The sequence below is a fragment of the Cygnus atratus genome, chromosome 7 (assembly GCF_013377495.2).
Source record: "Cygnus atratus isolate AKBS03 ecotype Queensland, Australia chromosome 7, CAtr_DNAZoo_HiC_assembly, whole genome shotgun sequence".
NCBI classification, from domain to species: domain Eukaryota; kingdom Metazoa; phylum Chordata; class Aves; order Anseriformes; family Anatidae; genus Cygnus; species Cygnus atratus.
This window is the reverse complement of record NC_066368.1, coordinates 18,231,135-18,249,718: the sequence shown is the minus strand read 5'-3', so window position 1 is coordinate 18,249,718 and position 18,584 is coordinate 18,231,135. Positions and strand designations below refer to the sequence as shown.

At 43.6% G+C, this 18,584-nt stretch overlaps 2 protein-coding genes and 1 long non-coding RNA gene across 7 annotated transcripts in view; 2 read left to right on the top strand and 1 right to left on the bottom strand.

Moving 5' to 3' along the window:
- The window catches only part of LOC118246182 (interferon-induced protein with tetratricopeptide repeats 5-like), a 348,670-nt gene that overhangs the window by 221,703 nt on the left and 108,383 nt on the right, over positions 1 to 18,584 (top strand). The window lies entirely within an intron of this gene.
- Positions 1 to 18,584, top strand: part of FAS (Fas cell surface death receptor) — a 250,540-nt gene that overhangs the window by 221,709 nt on the left and 10,247 nt on the right. Inside the window, exon 2 of the mRNA XM_035537491.2 lies at positions 15,339 to 15,393. Within this exon, the coding sequence (XP_035393384.1) occupies positions 15,364 to 15,393 (30 nt within the window). The 5' untranslated portion in view covers positions 15,339 to 15,363. The remainder of the gene's footprint in view (positions 1 to 15,338; positions 15,394 to 18,584) is intronic.
- On the bottom strand, positions 317 to 10,987 carry LOC126913363 (uncharacterized). 5 transcript variants are annotated; one of them, XR_007708531.1, is made up of 7 exons: positions 10,817 to 10,987; positions 7,093 to 7,211; positions 6,743 to 7,003; positions 5,458 to 5,603; positions 2,249 to 2,367; positions 2,034 to 2,126; positions 317 to 619 (listed from the first exon to the last, which is right to left on the bottom strand). It is a non-coding gene; the product is annotated as an uncharacterized LOC126913363 (long non-coding RNA). The 5 variants fall into 5 exon arrangements; XR_007708532.1 differs by having other exon boundaries at positions 6,829 to 7,003; XR_007708533.1 differs by having other exon boundaries at positions 6,853 to 7,003.

Here is an 18,584-nt window from a genome sequence, read left to right as displayed (position 1 = left end):
AAAACCTCTAATCTGGGTGGCCACAGGCCCTGGGTCTCTTCCACTGCATTCCAATGTAGAGCTCATGAAACAGGAGGAGACTTTCAGCTGTGTAAGATAAACACTTTAAAACTTCAGGAGAGTGGCTAACACAGTGAGACAAAGCGTGTCCATGACAGGCACCCTCTTGCAGGAAGAGCATGTGTTCAGACAAAAGAGGTCCAGGCCTCGACAGGAACATCCAAGAGGCAGAGTAAAAATCTGGAAGAGCAGTCATTTATAATAGGGAAGGTGTTTATAAGAAGACACTTTGCTTTCATTAAAGATTTTGACAAAACCAATGAGAATATTTCCAGCAAGCTGCTGAATTTTGCTACAAATTCTCCTTAAAAGGTTAGCATTTTGCCTGCATGCTAAATGTTGCCCATACACTTAGAGGTACTGAAAACAAGTACCTGCTGTTGTGTAGGGTTCACAGCAGTCTTTGAAGGTTGTGTAAATGTTCTGTTGAAAGACTATGATTGGCTTGTGATGGTTGAGAATCAATTTTCTTTCTCTGTCAGCTTATCTTCAAAGTCCTAGGAACCGTGGGCCAGCTTCATCCTGGTGTTACTCCAGTGATGGCCACAAGTCTGGACAGCTGTAAACTCACATCTCAAAATGCTTAAAATGAAGTTGTTGAATTGTATAACCTCCAGCTAGCTTTGCTGCTGAACATATTTTTAGCGACTAAAGCTAGGGTTCTCACTGTACAAGTTATTTTCAGAGCACGACAGGAGTTTTACAGCTGCAGCCAGCTGGTCTCTAGACAGGCTGACTTTCGTGGAGCAGCCCTTTCATAGTCAATAATATGCAGTCATTAAATTACAGAATTCAGCATCTCTAAACTCCATCACTAGACAATTACAAACTCACAACTGGTCTATGCACACGAGCCAAGAAAGACGTGAGAATCCAAGAGAGATCGTTGCTTTGTGAGTCTTGTTACAAAAGGGAGCAGCGTCATGTGTTTGCTTACAGAGTGCTGCCTAATTGAGTAGTCTTAATGCCAGAGATCCCCCCTACAACCACAGAGGGAGTTTGTCCGGTGCAGAAGTCTGAGGATTAGGCAACATGTAAAGATAGCAGTCAGGAAGAATTATGGATTGAAAACCAAAAGGAATTTAACTTTTAAGGAAAGGAACTTTTAAGGAATGTAATTGCTTTGAGGGTCAGAAACAGAAGCTAACAAGTGTTGGATCATGAGCCATGCAAAAGCTATTTGTAATTTCCACTTCTAGCATTTGGGCAAAAGATAAGAGATATTTAAAAAAATAACCAAAAAATAAAAAAGTCCCACAAACTACCAAGGTAAGCCATCCACAACAGAGGATATAAGCAGATACTTACTGGCACATCTCCAACTGACCCTCAAAGAACAGCTGAAAAGAAATACTTTCTTTTCAAACACTCAAAGACATAGCTGACAGAAATTATGTACCTTTTGTAGAACCATAAGAGATCAGCAAAATCAGGTCGTCGATGGAAAGGAGAATTTCACACAGCAAAACCCTTCACTGCAGCATCATGTCTGATTTTGATACAAGCACCAATTACCCCCTAGACTGGAGGAAGCATAGTCCAAGGTTTTCAGAAGCAGAAGCTATTGCTACTCCTTGGAAATATCTAGACTGGGACAAAGATCCAGAAGAACTGAAACTCCTCACCTGAATGAAGAAAGGTTCACTCACCGAAAAAAATCTTACTGGCGATGATGCTCTAGTGGATACAGCACTTATGAGATTTCAAAGCCAAGTAAACACCCCTTCAGTAGGGCTGCCAAGCAATTCACACAGCACCCCAGCATAGCTACAAATACAGGCAACAGTTTCCTATGACACCTCCGTGGATATCATAGGGGGCAGTGTCTAGCAGATACCACAGACAGCTTCTTCTCTCTGTTAAACATCATAGTCCCAGAAACTTAGCTTGGTGCATACCCTGGTACTGGCAGTGGCAATGGCTGCAATGAGGAGTGGTTATATGGGTGGGGAGTGCGCATCATTTTGAAATACCTTGCATGTCACAGGCATCAAAGTTTGGGGAATCCCAGCTTTCAGGGTGTTTGTGAAGGACACAGCAGACACAGGTTCTCTCGGAAGAGGCAGCTGTTGATATGACAAGAAGGAAGACATGCAGGTGTTTGGAGGGATCTACCATATGCAGGATATCTGCTAGAGATAGGATTGTGCAGATTGGAAGGGGTAAGTAAGCCCAGAGACTGACTTACCAGTAGTGGTGGGTACACAGGAACAGCACAGCAAAGCTCTAAAGATGCTGCACAACCATGCCTTCAGCACACAATCGCGAGTCAGTGCTCAGCAGGCAGCTTGTCTCTAGGGTGTTACGCTATGGAAGGTCCCGGGGCAGGAAGGAAGGAAGGCAAACAGGTGAACTATGCAAGGAAATGAGGTCAGTCCATCTTGAAGGGCATTATAGAAAATAAGTATTACTTTTGAGTGATTCCATTACTCAAGATACGATCATATAGATATTGCTAAATAAAAACACATGGGAAAAAATAACATTAGTAGTTTATGCCTTTCTTCTCAGCAACATAGGTTACTGCAAGAGTGGTGAGATAAAGGGGAGGAATGTACATGGCATGAGACGGGGATAAGAACATAAAGAGAACGGAACAGAACAAGTCTTCTGACAACCAAACCTAAATGCTGAGGATCAAATCTCTGAACCTTTCTCTATGGCTACACACACACACCAGCTTAGCCCAAAAATGCAACTATTTTCATAAGACAAAAAACAAAATACCATTCTTGAAAGGAGCTTAATTTCCCCTCTGGAGGCCACTTCCTGCTGCCTACCTTTCAGTACTTACCCTGCTCATTTGTATAGAAACCACCACAGTGCAATTTGCCCAGGGTGTGTACACCCCAAGGTTGTAGCTCTTTCATTGCACCCATAGCCGAAACGTGTATGTTTTCTCTTCAAGTTCCCCCAAGATCTTGCCACTTATCCACTCAAATGTTTGCCCTTTTGCAGCCTACATCACATGAGCATGTCCAGCATATGATCAGAGAAACGAAAACAACTGGGAAAAGTAATTCTGCTTCTTTCTTTCATATACTTTCCCTTGTTCTCTTTACAGTGATACTAGCAAGTTCCCATGTACCTTGGGAGCTTCCTCAGTGACTTCAAGCATCTTTTAAGGTACCAATGGAAACTCAGAGCTGCATGTTTCTTAAGTCAAGCTCTTCATTTTTCAGTAACTTATGCAAATTGTTGTATGAATAGCAAATGTACTTGAGACTCCATACCAGCAGGAGCTGTATAGCTACCACGCCTAGGAAACAGGCTACGGCTGTCCTGAAGAATGCAGGCTCTGAGGCCACGCACTAGCTTGTAGATGTCATACTTTTTTGGTAAAGGAGGACTGAAGTTGCAGTCTTATCCCAACTGCTATAGAAAACTGGGAATAAAGTAACCCCTTTACTCATAACATTACAAGCCATTACTTTATAAGGGAAAACAACTTCTCAGATGTGCATGGAGACCTTCCTGCTTAGATCCAATTGGCTGCTTAGGAATGAGGCTCTGCTAAATATGTCTCTGCTCCCTTTTATTTGGCGATTCCTTTCATCTTCTCAGCGTTAGCAGAATCTCTAAATGTTTTGGTTTGTCTGGCTTCAGGCCCTCTCCTCTACTTCATTGATAGGCTTTACACTTCTCCCCCTCCCCCTGCCCTTTTGAGAAAGGCAGGAATAAATAAGCTTTAGGGAGCAGAAAGTCCTTCAGATAACCTGATTCATTGCAGCTGTCATGCAGTGTGCATCTGTAAAGTGTCAGATCAACCATAAGCTGTCAGACGTATAGACTAGCTTGCTCTATCATTGCCAGGCTCTATCGTCTTAAGACAAAATGTCTCTAATCATTCTCAAGACAGCTACTCAAATGCAGGAGTTTTCAACCTGCAAAGTTTGGAAAATAGTTTTGCCAGTGCTGTTCAAGAGCCAAAGGATACACTGTTTGCCTCCTGGGTGGGGTGATGAAGCATTTTAATTCATAACCTTCATTCATCCTCTTAACAAAGCATCTTTCTCTGTGATAACGTTAGGTAAAGTTTCCCCTCATTCAAAATCAAAGGAACATACTCAAAGTAAAAACGAGCTAATAGTTCCCTCCTCGACCTTCTTTGGTAAATAAATAGAACATAAGAATAAGCCCTGCTGGGTCGGGCTGATATCCATCTAGCCCAGTATCCTGTCTCTGAGGTTTCCTGATAGCAGAAGCTTAGGATAGAAAGGGGATATCTACAGCAATGATTTTCTTCTTTACCCTTCCGGCCTGCTTATATGCAGCATAAGAATGTCTTGAGACAGGAGTTTGTACCTATATCTTCATGTGTAATAGATGCAGACAATTTTTCTGCATAAATTTGCCTAATTTAAACACACAGTTTTGGTGTTAGGTTGTCCTCCATGATTTTCTGTGGAAATAAGCTCTAAATTTCATCTGCAAGGCACCATCCATAGCTCACACTCCAGCTGGTGTGGACATGCCCCATATTAGAAAGAAAACATCAAATATATCAGAAGCACAGTCCAAGCAACAGTCTTTATACCAAGAGCTGCAAATCCACCAGAGATCCTGGATAAGTACTCAGGCTACTAGCCAAGGCTGAGCTTGGCCCTGCTGTGTGTTAAGGCAGCAGCTTCTCAGTAGCTAGTTCACAGTTCATGAAGAGTTATCTGCTCTAACTGACATTGTATACGAGGCTACATGATAATGTTATGCTGGCAAGTTTCCTAAGAGCTATGAGAGAATGGATTCCCCCAGACTGTTAATCAGAACCACTCTGGTAACATGCTATCTAAATTTGTCCAAATGCAAAGGAAATTTTCTTTCTCTATTACTGTGAAAAACAACCACTATAAGGAACATAGACCTGCAGAGCGTGTGTATGGGGGCTGGCAGAAGACGGGTTCTTCCTCCACTCTTCCTTTCACAATGACTTCTGAGCTTCCTAATCAATGTATTCCCACACTGGCAGCAATAAGGAGACCAAGTCCCCACCACACTTTTGGAAAGGGCTGTGTTGAAGAGAAGCTCCATAATTATCTTGCCAAAATTAGAAAAGTTTCAAGATGAGCTTGCACATTATGAGAAACCAGCTAGTTCCCATCAAAAACATATGCTGGAAGCAGGTTTCATGAGGCTATTACTTACTCATTGCATGCCTAGTCATATCACAGTTTCACAAGCTTCAGTGCCTGTATCAGCTGGTCAAGCTGACCCTCCAGCAAACGCCAAGGAAAAGGACCTACAGAGGGCAATTTCATCCACTCCTGAATTTAACAATTTTCTGTAGTTGTCAGAATTTCACTTTTTCTGACCAGTGCACAGCTTCTGTGCATGTAGGCTCTGGATGACGACTAACTGTGGAGTGCCTCTCAACCCTAATTTTACCAAGTGGGTACATACCTCTCCAGATGGGCCAGCCACAGCTTCCAGCCCCTTCCTCCTGGCTCCTGGGTTGGGCGCACTCAGCACAGTTAGGTGGCACTGCTGGACAGGACAAGCAGACATCCCTGCTGTAATTTGTCTTCTCTATCAGCCACTCAGCACAACTGAAAAACAAACAACTCCTGAGAGCACAGCTGTACTCTTTTTTTTTTTTTTAAACTTAAATGAGAAACACTGTAATACAATGAAGGAATGAGCATTAAATGGCAAAAAATAAAAATTAAAAAAAAAAAAGAACATACAAAAACTACAAGGGGAAATCTATGACCTGCAGGACTAAAGTAAACACATACTTTTTAAAATATCCTAGATGAAAAAAGAACTGTACTTCTGGAATTACAGAGAAATATATGCTGTTATACAGAATTGTAAAAAATAATGCAGCAAATGCAAACATATTTAATACATGTGCATTTTCTGCACCAGAAAAGGGCCATGTGAGTCCAAAGGATTGCAATGCAGTCTGGGACTTTCTATTTCAACTCCATTGCAGGAGGATGGTAAAAGAGCAAGCAGGAAAGTTAGGCACATGAAGTGCAGAGGGTTTGGATAGCCCATATCCATCATTACATTCCTAGAGAACTGGCTGAATTGTGTCCAGAGCAATTAACAGTCATTCTCATTAGCCCTTAAAAGTGCTTAAGGGGATTTCAGTAAACAGGAAGAAATACAGTTCATCAAAAATTTCAAGCTGTAACTGGAAAGAGTAGCTTTTACAAACTTCTCAGATGAACACAGCACTCTAAGTCAAACTGTCACAATGACCGACACAGAATTCAAATAATAAAAAAGAGACAATATAATAGATGTTGATTAATATGGTTTTATGAAAATGACCTCTCATCAAACATTTTTTAGAGAAATATTATAAACTTAGTTGTAAAAGGTTCCTCCTAAAGCCTTTAACTTTCCAAAACAATGAATCTAAGGCTAATTCAGAACTGACATATGCAGAATAGCATGAAAACTGTCTGGGTGAAGTCTCACAACACACCAGTGCAGGGATGTCACTGCTGAGTGGGTGTGATTCTGTGGGACTTTCTCCCCTCACCATTGGCTCTGACCTTTAATACCTTTATCAGTGATCTGATCAGTAACATAACAATTACAGTTAAACAAAGTGTGTGCGAGTGTATTTACTATTAGCCACAATCTACATTTTAGATCTAGAAGAAAACAGAGTCCACCCCTGCAGAAAGCTGTCTATAACATGAAGCCTTGAGAAGAATCTTTAGTATCTGACCTGTGCAGAAGTATTCCCTCTCCCATCTATAGCATTTTTGCTGAGTGTCACTTTGGTTGATGAAAACAAGGTGCAGACAAACACACCTGGCAAAGTGGTGCCTAACTCACCGCAGGTCGCAGGAAGGACAGGACTGCACCGGTGCTCTCCTCTGCCCACAGTGCAGCGTCAGCCTGCCTCTGTCACGCCTCCCTGCAGATGTCCTGGCTTCTGCTTGGGCCTGCAAGAGCCTCCTGTAATCTACTGCAGTGCTCCAGAAGACTGACGGGCAAAGATGGTTGGTCACTTAACCAGGAGGAACTGGTTATAAAAAACTCTTGTTCATGCGCTAGCACATACAGTTTACAAACCTCTCTCCAAGAGGGACTCTCCTCACAAACAGACTGAGATAGGCAAGTTTTCACCTCTGTTTTGCAGATGCATCTTATTTACGGTAGGTTCTTATTAAGGTAGGTTCTTCTTCCTCTTTCTTGCAGACAGTCATGACAACCATGGGAAAGTAAAATATAACATGCTATTTTTGTTTATTAATGTCATTTGTTTTTTGAAAACATGCCAGCATCTACCAGCCAAACGTTCTTTTTTCCCCTCTCCCACTAAATGTGTTGTTACATGTCCACCTTTAACTATTTACACAAATTCTCTATCAGACCAAAGAATATTTTGCTGGTTTCCTTTTATGATTATAAGAGAGACTTGGACACACATTTCTGAAACAAATATAACTGCCCTTCAGGAAAAGAAAAAAAAAAAAGAAAAGAAAAGAAAAAAGAATTCTACAAAGTTTTCATTCACTCCAACCCATGTCAAGGCCAGTTGCTGTTCACTGGAATCAACTGCAAGACAGCCACTGGCCTCATGGGGGATAAACACTGAGAGGACTTGGGTATATTCTGCCCAGGTCCCAGCTGGAATCTTCTCTGACCTCAACTGCTTTCTGATCCATTTCTCAACCAGCGTAAGATGACGGACACTGTTCTGTACTGCCTGTACACATATATTGTGCATACACTGGTACAGATACAGCTCTGGCTGCACACAGGTCTGCATTCCATAGATGGAAGGCTGATACCTGCCAGATTACACTGAGGCTTTCAGGACTTCACAAATATCCCAAGTACTTACAAGCAGAAAATGCTAAAGCCTGCTGGTTCATGTTCCGTTCTTCCTGTGAGTCAGCAACAGCGCTAAATAAAAGACAAGCTTTTTTAAGCCGCTGTCTCAGAATCATGGTCTCTACCACATTGTCACTCCTTTAGGTCCTTCCCATATTTCTTTCTTTCAGCTCCTCACTAGTAATTTCTTGAATAGATTTAGCAACTCCTTTCATTGCTGCAAAACACTGTTGCCCAGGCATCTTGGAAATGCCTGGACAGTGTTCACAGGAGGATACCAGAACTACACACGTGTCTCTCAGCATCCTAATTGGAGCCTGTCACTTACGGCATTGTACTTAGCCTTCTCTAGGAATTCACTTACAAGGTCAAATGCTCATACCTCTTCAACATAATATAAATCTTTCCTCTGCACTCTAGTTAGTCTGAATTACACAGCATGAACACATTGCTTAATAAAAAGAGAAAATTATGTAATTAGCAGGTCTACAGCACAAACACATTCTCCTTTCTGAATTGTGTATAAACAGCGTTGGTATAGTAGTGGCAGCATTAAAAACTCAGCACCACTTACACTACAAACAGCCTGGCCTTCTCAGAACAACGGGCTGTGGGAGAGGGGGATGAGGGAAAATCACATTTGGAAAAAGCACTTAATACCTGTTTTCTGTTTCTCTACTTACAATACAAGCTGCCATTTCCATGAGGGCCCAACCTTTCCTATTAGCCTGATTTTAATAATTCAAAGTTATTCTTCTGCAGACCTTTTTGCCAGATCCTGTTTTCCAGGTGGGCCCTCCGAAAAGAAAACAACACGTGGGGTTTTGGACCAGGTCACTCAGGAACAACGGGATGGTAGCTGGGAGAGCAAAGAACAAGCTCCACATGGCAAAAGGCCCTCACGGCCCCGAGCGGGGACTCCCTGGGCGTGAGGTACCAGGCAGAGCAGGCTGCTCCTTAGCGGGGCTGACGGAGAAGGGGCTGGCAGCCAGCCCTGCCCTGCCCTGCCGAGGGAGGGAAGTCCCTAGTTACTGGCATAATGTGTCTTTCCATTCGCTTTGTGCACGTGCAGTGAGATCTTAGCTTCACTCGAGACAACGGCAGAATTACCACTGATCTCATGTATGGCTCATCAAAGCGACTCAATGAGAGCTGAGCACCCGGTCCTAAGCCTCTGCCTCAAAAAGGTAAGGCAACTTCCTCACACTGTTACAGCAGAGGGATACGAGTCCCTCTTCATTTCTCACACAGCACTGAGGAACCGTCTTCCTCTCAGCAGGCCACGACCAGAGGGGGTTCAGAGCACCCTAAACCTGGGGGAGACGCTTGAGGGGCCTGTGGCCTGCACTGACACAGCTCTCCTGCCCACCCCCAGGGCACAGAAACACCCGCCCTGCTGCTCATTGCCCTCCTGGCAGGCCCCGTCCATCCACTCCTGCACAAGACACGGGCTGACAGCAGGAGGGAGGCAGCTACCACGGTGTGTGGAAAGAACGCCACTTCTGAAATGTTTGGCTTCAAAGAAGTATGTGAGAGAAATGATTCAGCTGAAAAAGTAAGTATCTCTAACATCTTATCTGGGAACTTAACGGGCTGATTCGTTAGAAGCAAACGTTAGTGTACCCCTTCTTGTTATGACCAACCCTGGAGACAGACAGATTTCTAAGCCCAGCATTTAATTGCTGATGAGAACCACCGACAGGCAACAACCAACTGCTTTCTCACAGAAGTATAAATCTGTCTGTACCACGTACTCGTTTCATTTGCTTCATGCTCATAAGAGCTTGACTCTGCAGCGGGCTGTGCAGCTGAGCAGAGGAGATATGACTCACTCCTGTAGCTGCACGATCTACCCAGGCCTCTGGTCTGTTGGCACAGATGTGTGCTAGAAGTGGGTGAAGGCAGGGAACAGTGACAACCCCACCACCTCCAAACCTTGCTCTTACCACAACAACGCCTCTCTACTGAAATTTTGCTCTTGATCATCTACCTGAAGCACAACCCCTGCTAATAGAGCACACAGAAGTGCCAGGAGACACACACTCAGAGTGAGATCACTGCATCCTGTTCTTGCTCTGAAGATTGTTTGATGTTGCAGAGGATGCCAAATTGCATCTGAGACGTTAGTGGGAGGGAAAAAGCCGTCCCTCCCCCCCAGAAAAAAAGATTTTCAAAGGTTAAGCGATATCAAAAACACAAGAGAGTTGGGAGTCTCAGCCACAAGGCATTGCTTTATCTCAGTGTGCTAATCTCACATCCAGAAACAGGAGCATGCCAGAACAAAGCAGACTGGTAGTCCTAAATCCCAAAAGGCATAGTATCAGTTACAGTTTCAACAGATCAACTACAGTATGCTAAGATCTTTCAAAATGTTTCCTTTAGTTTCTCCTCCCCACCATCACCTTTACTAAAATCTGTTTTAGTTAACTCTAAAAATATTATGAAAATGTTCTTCTCTGAAGGGTGACTGTTTGGATGTCACTTACTCAACATCTGAAATAAAGCCATCTGGTACGCTTGTTACTTCCATCTTCAGAGCAGTGGTTAAAAAGCAAAACTAAAGACTTCCTTCAACTCCTGTTTACCTTTAAACTTCAGACATTTCTCTGCAGATTTTCTTCTCATCCTCACTACTGGAATTCAGCCTTGGATTTAACTCACAGTTGCAGGAACCTAACGCAACTCACAGACTAAAACAGCCGCGTTATGCCCTAGGAGTGCCTGAAGGGAAAAAGTTTAAACAGTTCCTCACTCTCCTCTGGAGAACATCTAGCCTCTCTCACACATTATCGCAAGAGCTTTTAAAATTCATCTGTTACACATTTGATTGTTAGCATTTGCTTTACACTGAGTTTATTATCTTACTATATTAATTATACTAGTATTATCTTACTATAGTAATACCATCCTCAAAAAACAATGAAGAGTAGCTAACCTGAAATAAAAGAAAAAAGCCTACCAGCAAGCCACTGAAGCTAAGCTGTGTGCTGCAAGTTCTGGACAAAGACAGAGCTCTGCAAGACATTTCAGAGATGCATTTACAATATATCAAGTCACAAAGTTAAATTTTAAGTAAGCCAGTGTTATGTGCAAAATATTTGCTAGATTGTGCAGCTTTCAGGATCTCAGCACACACTAGTAGAGCACACACACAGAGGACTGGGACAGGACAGTCCCATGGCTAAAATAAAGTCAATAATCAACCCTAAGATAGAAATACATCTACATTTATGGTAAGGTTATGGTGATTGGCTGTGAGAGCCACCAGGCAGCCAGCCAATTTGCTTTTCCAGTCTAAGGAAATGCTCGGTTTGTTTGAAAAATGATATTTTTTTTCCAGCTGTGAAGAATGCATTGACGTCACCAAACTGGGCCTGTTAAACAAAAGCGTGGATCTAGGGTTGTGTCAAGAAGCTGAATTGCAAGAGAAAGGATGCACATTTATTTTGGCTTTCCTCTGGAGTGTCAGGAAGGGACTATTCCCAGTTTTCCGTATTCACCCCCCTCCAGAGGACAACTGCTAGAGGGACAAATGACTTTTAAAAAGTTTCCGTTTCTCCTTGGTTTTGTTCCATTAACCCCACATGCACAGAGACTTCAGAGAAAGAGAGGCTCCAGAGATGCTCCAACTGAGGGATCTTTTGTTAAACAGAGCTGCAGCCCTGGATCTCACCTGGGTTCGATCATCCACATCCTCCATTCCAACAGTCCTACTACTGACTCTCCTATCACCTCCAGGAGTTTCAATTCTCTTTTTTTTTCCTCTCCTTTTTTTTTTTCTTTTTTAATATACATTATCATTTATGGCTCTGCAGGCCCGATTATCCAATTACAATTTGCACACCATGTGCCAGAACTCCCTGATTCGTTTTGAGTAACACCACCCAGCAGCAGCCTTGCAGGACAGCACGGGAAGAAGCAGTGTTTGTAAACACCACTTTCGCACTTCTACACTGCTGCATCAGCTTCCTCTCTGCGTTGGGCCAATACAGGGCTTCGCTACCACATCATCCGACCAAGATGCTTTCACTACATCACTAACCCCAGCGATTATAAGTAGCACCTCAGAACGGGCCAAGAGTGACACTGAATCTTTAGAAGCAGGCTGTATCACACTGCAACAACACAGCCAATAGCTACAGTCATTACAGAGTATCTCTGGTCCACAAAACCACAGAACTAAGCGCGCAGCCAGTGGCTGGAGCAAGGTCACCATTTTAATGTTTCAGAGGAGATGATCAGAGAGGCATCTGTCCTATGAGGAAAGATTAAGTGAGCTCGGCCTGTTTAGCCTAGGGAAGGGGAGGTTGAGAGGGGATCTTATCAACCTCTATAAATACCTGAGGGGACAATGTAAAGTGGATGGGGCCAAACTCTTCTCAGTGGTGGCCAGTGATAGGACAAGGAGTAATGGGTATAAATTGAACCACAGGAGGTTTCATCATCATACGAGGAAGAACTTTACGGTTTGGGTGACAGAGCACTGGAACAGGCTGCCCAGAGAGGCTGGGGAGTCTCCTTTGGAGATATTCAAAACCCACTTAGATGCCATCCTGTGTAACATGCTCTAGGTGACCCTGCTTGAGCAGAGGTGTTGGGCTAGAGGAACTCTGGAGGTCCCTTCCAACCTCAACCATTCTGTTAAGTCTGGACAACTAAGGGCAAAGCATTCCACCATAAAATCGGACTCAATAAGAGCTGATGATTTAAGGACTGATTCCACTCAGATCTTTTAGCAGAAGGATCATCCAATGTTTATGACAAGAATCGTGGAACCAAAAGGGTTTTGAACCAACAAAAAAAAGGAGATGCTGACTGAGCAACCCACTCACAATGCTCTATCTTGCCTCTGTCTTGCACTTAAACCAAAAGTCAAATCAGGTTGTTCTGAACATATACGAGGGAGGGAAGAGGCAGAACAGGAAAGCAAAACAAGACAGAGTTAGAATGTGAAACAGAATTGCTCTACTTTGGGTCTGATTACTAATTATTTTTTTTATTAAATCCCCACCCTACCCCGCCTTTAAAATTCAGGTTACTTAGAAAACATGAATCACATAACAAAATGTTTCATTTTAATATCTCCAAAATGTATGTTCTGTATTCTCTCCTATTTTCCTCCCTTTTCAGCCAAACCAAGTTGACCAAATACAACAGTTTTCTCCCCTAAATTACATTTCAAGGCAAACTTACTGTCTACTGAAAGACAGGGGAATAAGTCAATATACACAAGACAAGAAAATGCAAAGTTAGCATGAGGACAATTGTATTGAGGAGTTCATAACCCTTCTCAATTCCAACAACTCCTACATTTAGTGTGTTAATGTACCCCAGTCTTCTGTGCAACAGTGATCTTCTAACATGTACTATAGGTCAAAGGAGAATTTATGTTTCATGGAACCACTTCAGTTAAATTACATTACATTAATCTAAATTGCCCAATCTTAGCACAAAAGAATTGCTAAATAATCACCAACATGCAAAAACAAACCTAAACCAATTATTAAAAAAAATCAGTAATTTTAATTTTAAAAATCTGTAATAATTTAACAACAACAAAAAAGTGGTAGAAATCAAGTTAGCTCTTATGTATTTTTTCCTCTATTATTTTCCCTCTAGAACGTAAAAGTGGATTCAACATTTTGAAGTCATAGAATATCCCGAGTTGGAAGGGACCCATAAGGATCATCGAGTCCAACTCCTGGAAGTCAGACCAATACAATGCACAGGCCCCTGGTTCCTTGATCATGTTTTATTTTACCTTGACAAATTTTTATGACCTGGAGAGACTACTTAAGTCAGCCTTCTCAAAATACAGCAGTTTACAATGTCATAATATCCTAATGGAGTTAGTTGTTCTAGGTGCAAGTAAGCTTCTGGGCAAGGAAAAAACAGTTCAATGCCAATTAAGGCTTAAATATAATGTCTAGTGACTCTCAAAGTCAGAACATTGCAGTTACATGTCCAGACGTATTCCTTAGGCATTTCTGCAGCTATTTTTAACAGAATTTGCTATGATCAGTGCACATATGTGGACACAGAACAACAGCAAAACCTCACACATAAATCAAAACAGCACAGTGAGTAGGTCAACAACTTCACCTTAGTTGCAAAACCTGTCATTTTCAAAGGCAGAGCTGCAAAGAAACTAAAAAGTCAGCTTGATACATGTTAACTAGTCCTGGAATTTGATCTTTCCGTGCGGTAATCCCTCTTTGCATATTAGGAAAGGTTCAAGGACATCTACTGGTAAGAAAAATAATGCAACATCTCCCATTCTCGCTAAGAGCTTAACTGACACATGAATCAAACTTTAGATGATGAGAGAATAAAGAAAACAGTCAAAGCTGTCACTTCTACCAGCCAAAAATGCTGCCACAACCCAGAGATGAGTGCAAAAGATGAAAGCTCAACTCTGCGGTGCCCAACAATATCGCCTCGGAATAATTAAACAAACAAACAAAAAATTGCTCTCATGGTTTGTATCTATGACTTCATCAAAAACCCAAACTGCTACAGTTACCAGCCACGAAGTGACTGCAAATCACATGCAGGCACTGTTGTTTTCACGAGAATCTGGTGGCTTTTCAAACTTATCTCACAGCTACCTACCAAGACAAAAGTACTCCACCACAAAACAGATACACCCATGCACTCAATTACACCTCCTGGGGGGGTGTAATTGTGTTGGGTGTTCTCTCCATCACGTTCCATACTGCCACATGGGAAGGAAAAGAGTTGGTTGCTACAGGATACCCCAAAGGCACCATCTCCAACACCGTGTCACCACGGTGTCACCTCCTAGTTTTATGCGGAAGTGGTCAAAAAGCCTGAAATATTTAAAACAGTCACTATTTTTTGATGATATATGAACTCAGCTTATCTGCAAGTATGGAGTTTATCTGCAGGTAGGAGCCACGCCAGCAGAAAATCCAAAGAGGTGATTCACAAACTACTGAGAAAGGGTGCTTAAAACGAAAGCGCCAGCTCAGTTACAACCATGGTCTTCCCGGGGCAATGGCATCACGTGAAATATCAAGAAATGTGTCAATAACTGATAGTGTCGTGTTACTCCTAACACTACTGAGGAGGCCACCAACCTACTGGCACTTCAAACCACTAGAAGTTTGCAGAAAACAAAGTGGCTGAAACTAGCTACGAAGCCGCAGCGACCCTTTTGATGAGCTCGGCCTGCTCCAAATGCCTGCGGATTGAGGATTCCCTGCCCCAGACCCAGCCTCTCCCGCACAGAGAGAGTGCCCTCGGTGGGGGGCTGACAGAAGGCGGGTTGAGAGAAGGGGGCTGCCTCGGGGCCCCTCACAGCGCCGAGCCCCGTGCCTGGCTGCCTCCCCCGGCGAGGTAAGGACACCGCCCGCCTCCGCCAGGCCCCGCCGCTCCCCGGCGCTGGGCCGGGGCGGGCCCGCTTCGTGTTTACCAACATGGGAGGAGCCCGGCAGAAGCCGCGCCGCTTTCGCTTCGCCAGAGGCTGCGGGACAGCGCTAGGGCATGGCCCGGGGACTCCTCGCCCTGCTCTTCGTAAGTGCCCGCCGGGCAGCGGGGCGGGCGGCTGGGGCCGGGACGGGGCGCGGGGCGCTGCGGGACGGCCGGCGGCCGTCTTTTCTCGGAAATTGAGGCGATTTGCTTGGGTCTGGTGTTGCGTGCGGTTGTTTTGTTTGTTTGCTTTTAACTTTACAATCCCTCGAGTTCAGGCTCTCCGCTGCCACAGCCGCAGGAGGAGGGCAGCGGGCGCTGTGCAGCAGCCGGGGCCGGGCGCCCTCCACCCGGGGCCGGCTGCTGCGGGCTCTCAGCCCCGAGGCGAGGCGGGCAGGGCAGGGCCGGGCCGGCAGCCCCAAGCGAACAGCTGAGCTTTGGCCCCCTGCCAGCGGCGAGCCAGGGAAGGCTGGAGAGGCAGGCGAGGTTGAGCACGGTGAAGTGCGGGCGTTTACCGGCAAGCGGGGCAGGGCCTTCCTCTCGCCTTGGTCGTTCCTCCCGCGCGGGACGAGGCTCGGCAGCTTCAGGGCTCGGGTCACCCGGCTAAGTTTGTTATTTATCGCTCCCCTTGTGGAGAGCCAGCGAGGGAGGTAAGGAGGTGCTGCAGCACAGGGCCCTTCCAGCACACGTGGGTTAGACCTCAAGGTCTAGGAGGAGCAAGGGTCTAGGACCTCTAGAACTCCAGGAGCAGGGCTCCTTGGCCAGGAACCCTGGCATGGGCAGCAGCGGGGAAGCAGGGACCATATCCGTGGCAGCGATCCCTGTGCCGTAGCAGAGCCGAGCCCTGCATGCGCCTGGTGTACAGGTTGTGCCCCCAGCCCCACTCCTCGCTTCCTCCGAGAAGAACTTGCTAGAATTCCTACTCCAAAAGGTGTCACGGTGTGGTTACACCGCTAATGAACAGAGGATGCTTGGGGGGCGGCAGGTTAGGTTCTGGTGGGCAGGCGGAAATTATTCAGTTTCTCATCTGATTTGTCATACGACAACAGGTCATAAACAAGAAGTGATTTATCAGGTTCTACCCATGCCCCTGCACAAAGCGCCAGGGTGTAGTTAAATACAAGGAAGAATTTCCAGCTGCTGACAGAATTGTATATTATCTGTCCCTATACAGGAGCAGCAAACAACTGGCACAAGTGTCAGTCTAGTTCAGTATCTTAAAACTACTCAGAACATAAATTAAGAGAAAAAAAACACCTTCTCTTACCTACACCCAGAAAAGAAAGATCATTCCTATTCGTACTTTCCAATTTTTTCCAAGTTTTGCTATCCTTTGGAAAGACTGCAGCTCTCCCACATGCATCCTATTAAAAAAAAAATATATATATATATATATATATAATTAGTATGTCGTTCCACTACTTACAAAATCAGTAAACCTGGGCAACATTTGACTTGCTCACTTGATTAATCCAGAACATGAAAGTAGATTGTTGAATTAAACCTCAATTTTGCAAGCAACTCCATATTGCGCTAAAGTAGAAGCAGTTACAGAGCAATGTAGCACTGGCCTATATAGCTAGAAAACATCTAACTTTACCCCGTAAAATGGGCCACAAAACCACATACCATTCAGAGACATGCTGTAGAGGAACAGACTGCCTCAAGACAGTGAAATGTTATGTAAATACTTCGTAATGATCTGATAGAATTATTTACAAAGCAGGCAGTCTTCTGGAAATTTAGAAGACATGCCTTTGAAAACAGGACTCCTACTTTACTGTGCCAACCCTTATTTCTTATTTCCCACAGGACCAATGCACATTTTAAATGTATATACATAAGCAGCCATAAAGTCATGGGATGACCCAGGACTCGAGTGAAAAGTATAAACACTCCAATTCTGAAAATGCTTGTCTGCTCATGTTTCCACAGTTAACTGTCTTTATATTTGAGGCAACTCACTAAGCAAAGAGAAAGTAGCTACAAGCAAATTGTATCACGTTACAAAAGGAAAAGGGAGAAAAGTTCGTAATTTCTATTCTGTCCATCTCTTACTAATTGTCAATATTGCCAATATTGTCAAATAGAGGTGGGAACTGTTAATACTGTTCCAAGTCTCTAATTCAATAGTATTTATTAAGTGTTTATTAGCACAGTGCTCCTAAAAAAATACAAAATCCAAACAACCTACCATAGTATCCTTGTCCCCCAGTATACTGCTGTGATTTGCATGTGAGACAGCTGAGATGTGAAATAGTAATGGATTGAATTTGGACAACTACTTTAAGACATGACAGTAACTGAGGGTTATTAGTCTTACAGGCACTGAACGCATGAACCTCACTTAAAATTTCAGGAGGCTACGATGCTTCTATCTGTGGGGAAGTACCAGCTCCCATCACTAGGCTTCAGAAAACAGAACTGCACTCTTAGTCCTTCTCATAAAAGATTTTAGAATGTAAAGACATACTGTTTTCAATGGCTGTTTTGGTGCTAACTACCACCTTCTGCCTTCATGGGGGGAAAAAATAGATGGGGAAAAATTGATCCTAAAGATAGTGGAAGCGGAAATTAATGTCATACTAAAAGAACTAAGCAGAGAATCCTCTTAACGAGCAGTGTAGAATTCATTTCTCTGACAAAGCCATCCTGAAATGGGTTAGCACAAGGGAGACTAATTACACGGAAAACTGTATTAAAATTGCGCTAACTCTAGCAACCATTTGTCAAAGAAATACCAGAAGCAAATCAAAAATTAGAAAAGTTTTTCTTAGCTCCCATTATTCAAAAAAGCAAGAAAAATCCTCCCACCCCCACCTGTGTTTTTTTTTTAAACCACTTAGAAAGCCCCGATGAACTCATGCACGTTACCCCATATAATAAATGTTGAAGGAAAAAAAAGGCCACCAAGTGCGGAAGATATTGCCCTTCTCATCTGTAGGTGTTTATGGTTTAGAAATGGGAGAAACAGCTGACAAAAGTCAAATGTATTATAGAGATAACAGGAGAAAGAGACAATTTTTTACTTAGAGGGTGAAATGTTGTAAAGCTTGCAAAAGGCCTGTATGCAAATAACATATTCACACGCTTCCAAAGTGATATTTCAGCCCCATGAGGTGGGTCTGCTGAAAGTTTTGCATCCAAGGACTTTGATCCATTATGAAGAACACTCGGATGCAGAAAGAATCTGAGGACAGGGAGTCCCAAAATCACGACTTTCAGGAAAATAAAGCTCTTGTCGCTGCCCTGGGAACACAGATGAAGACAGGTTTTCTACATCTCCTTAGCAGATG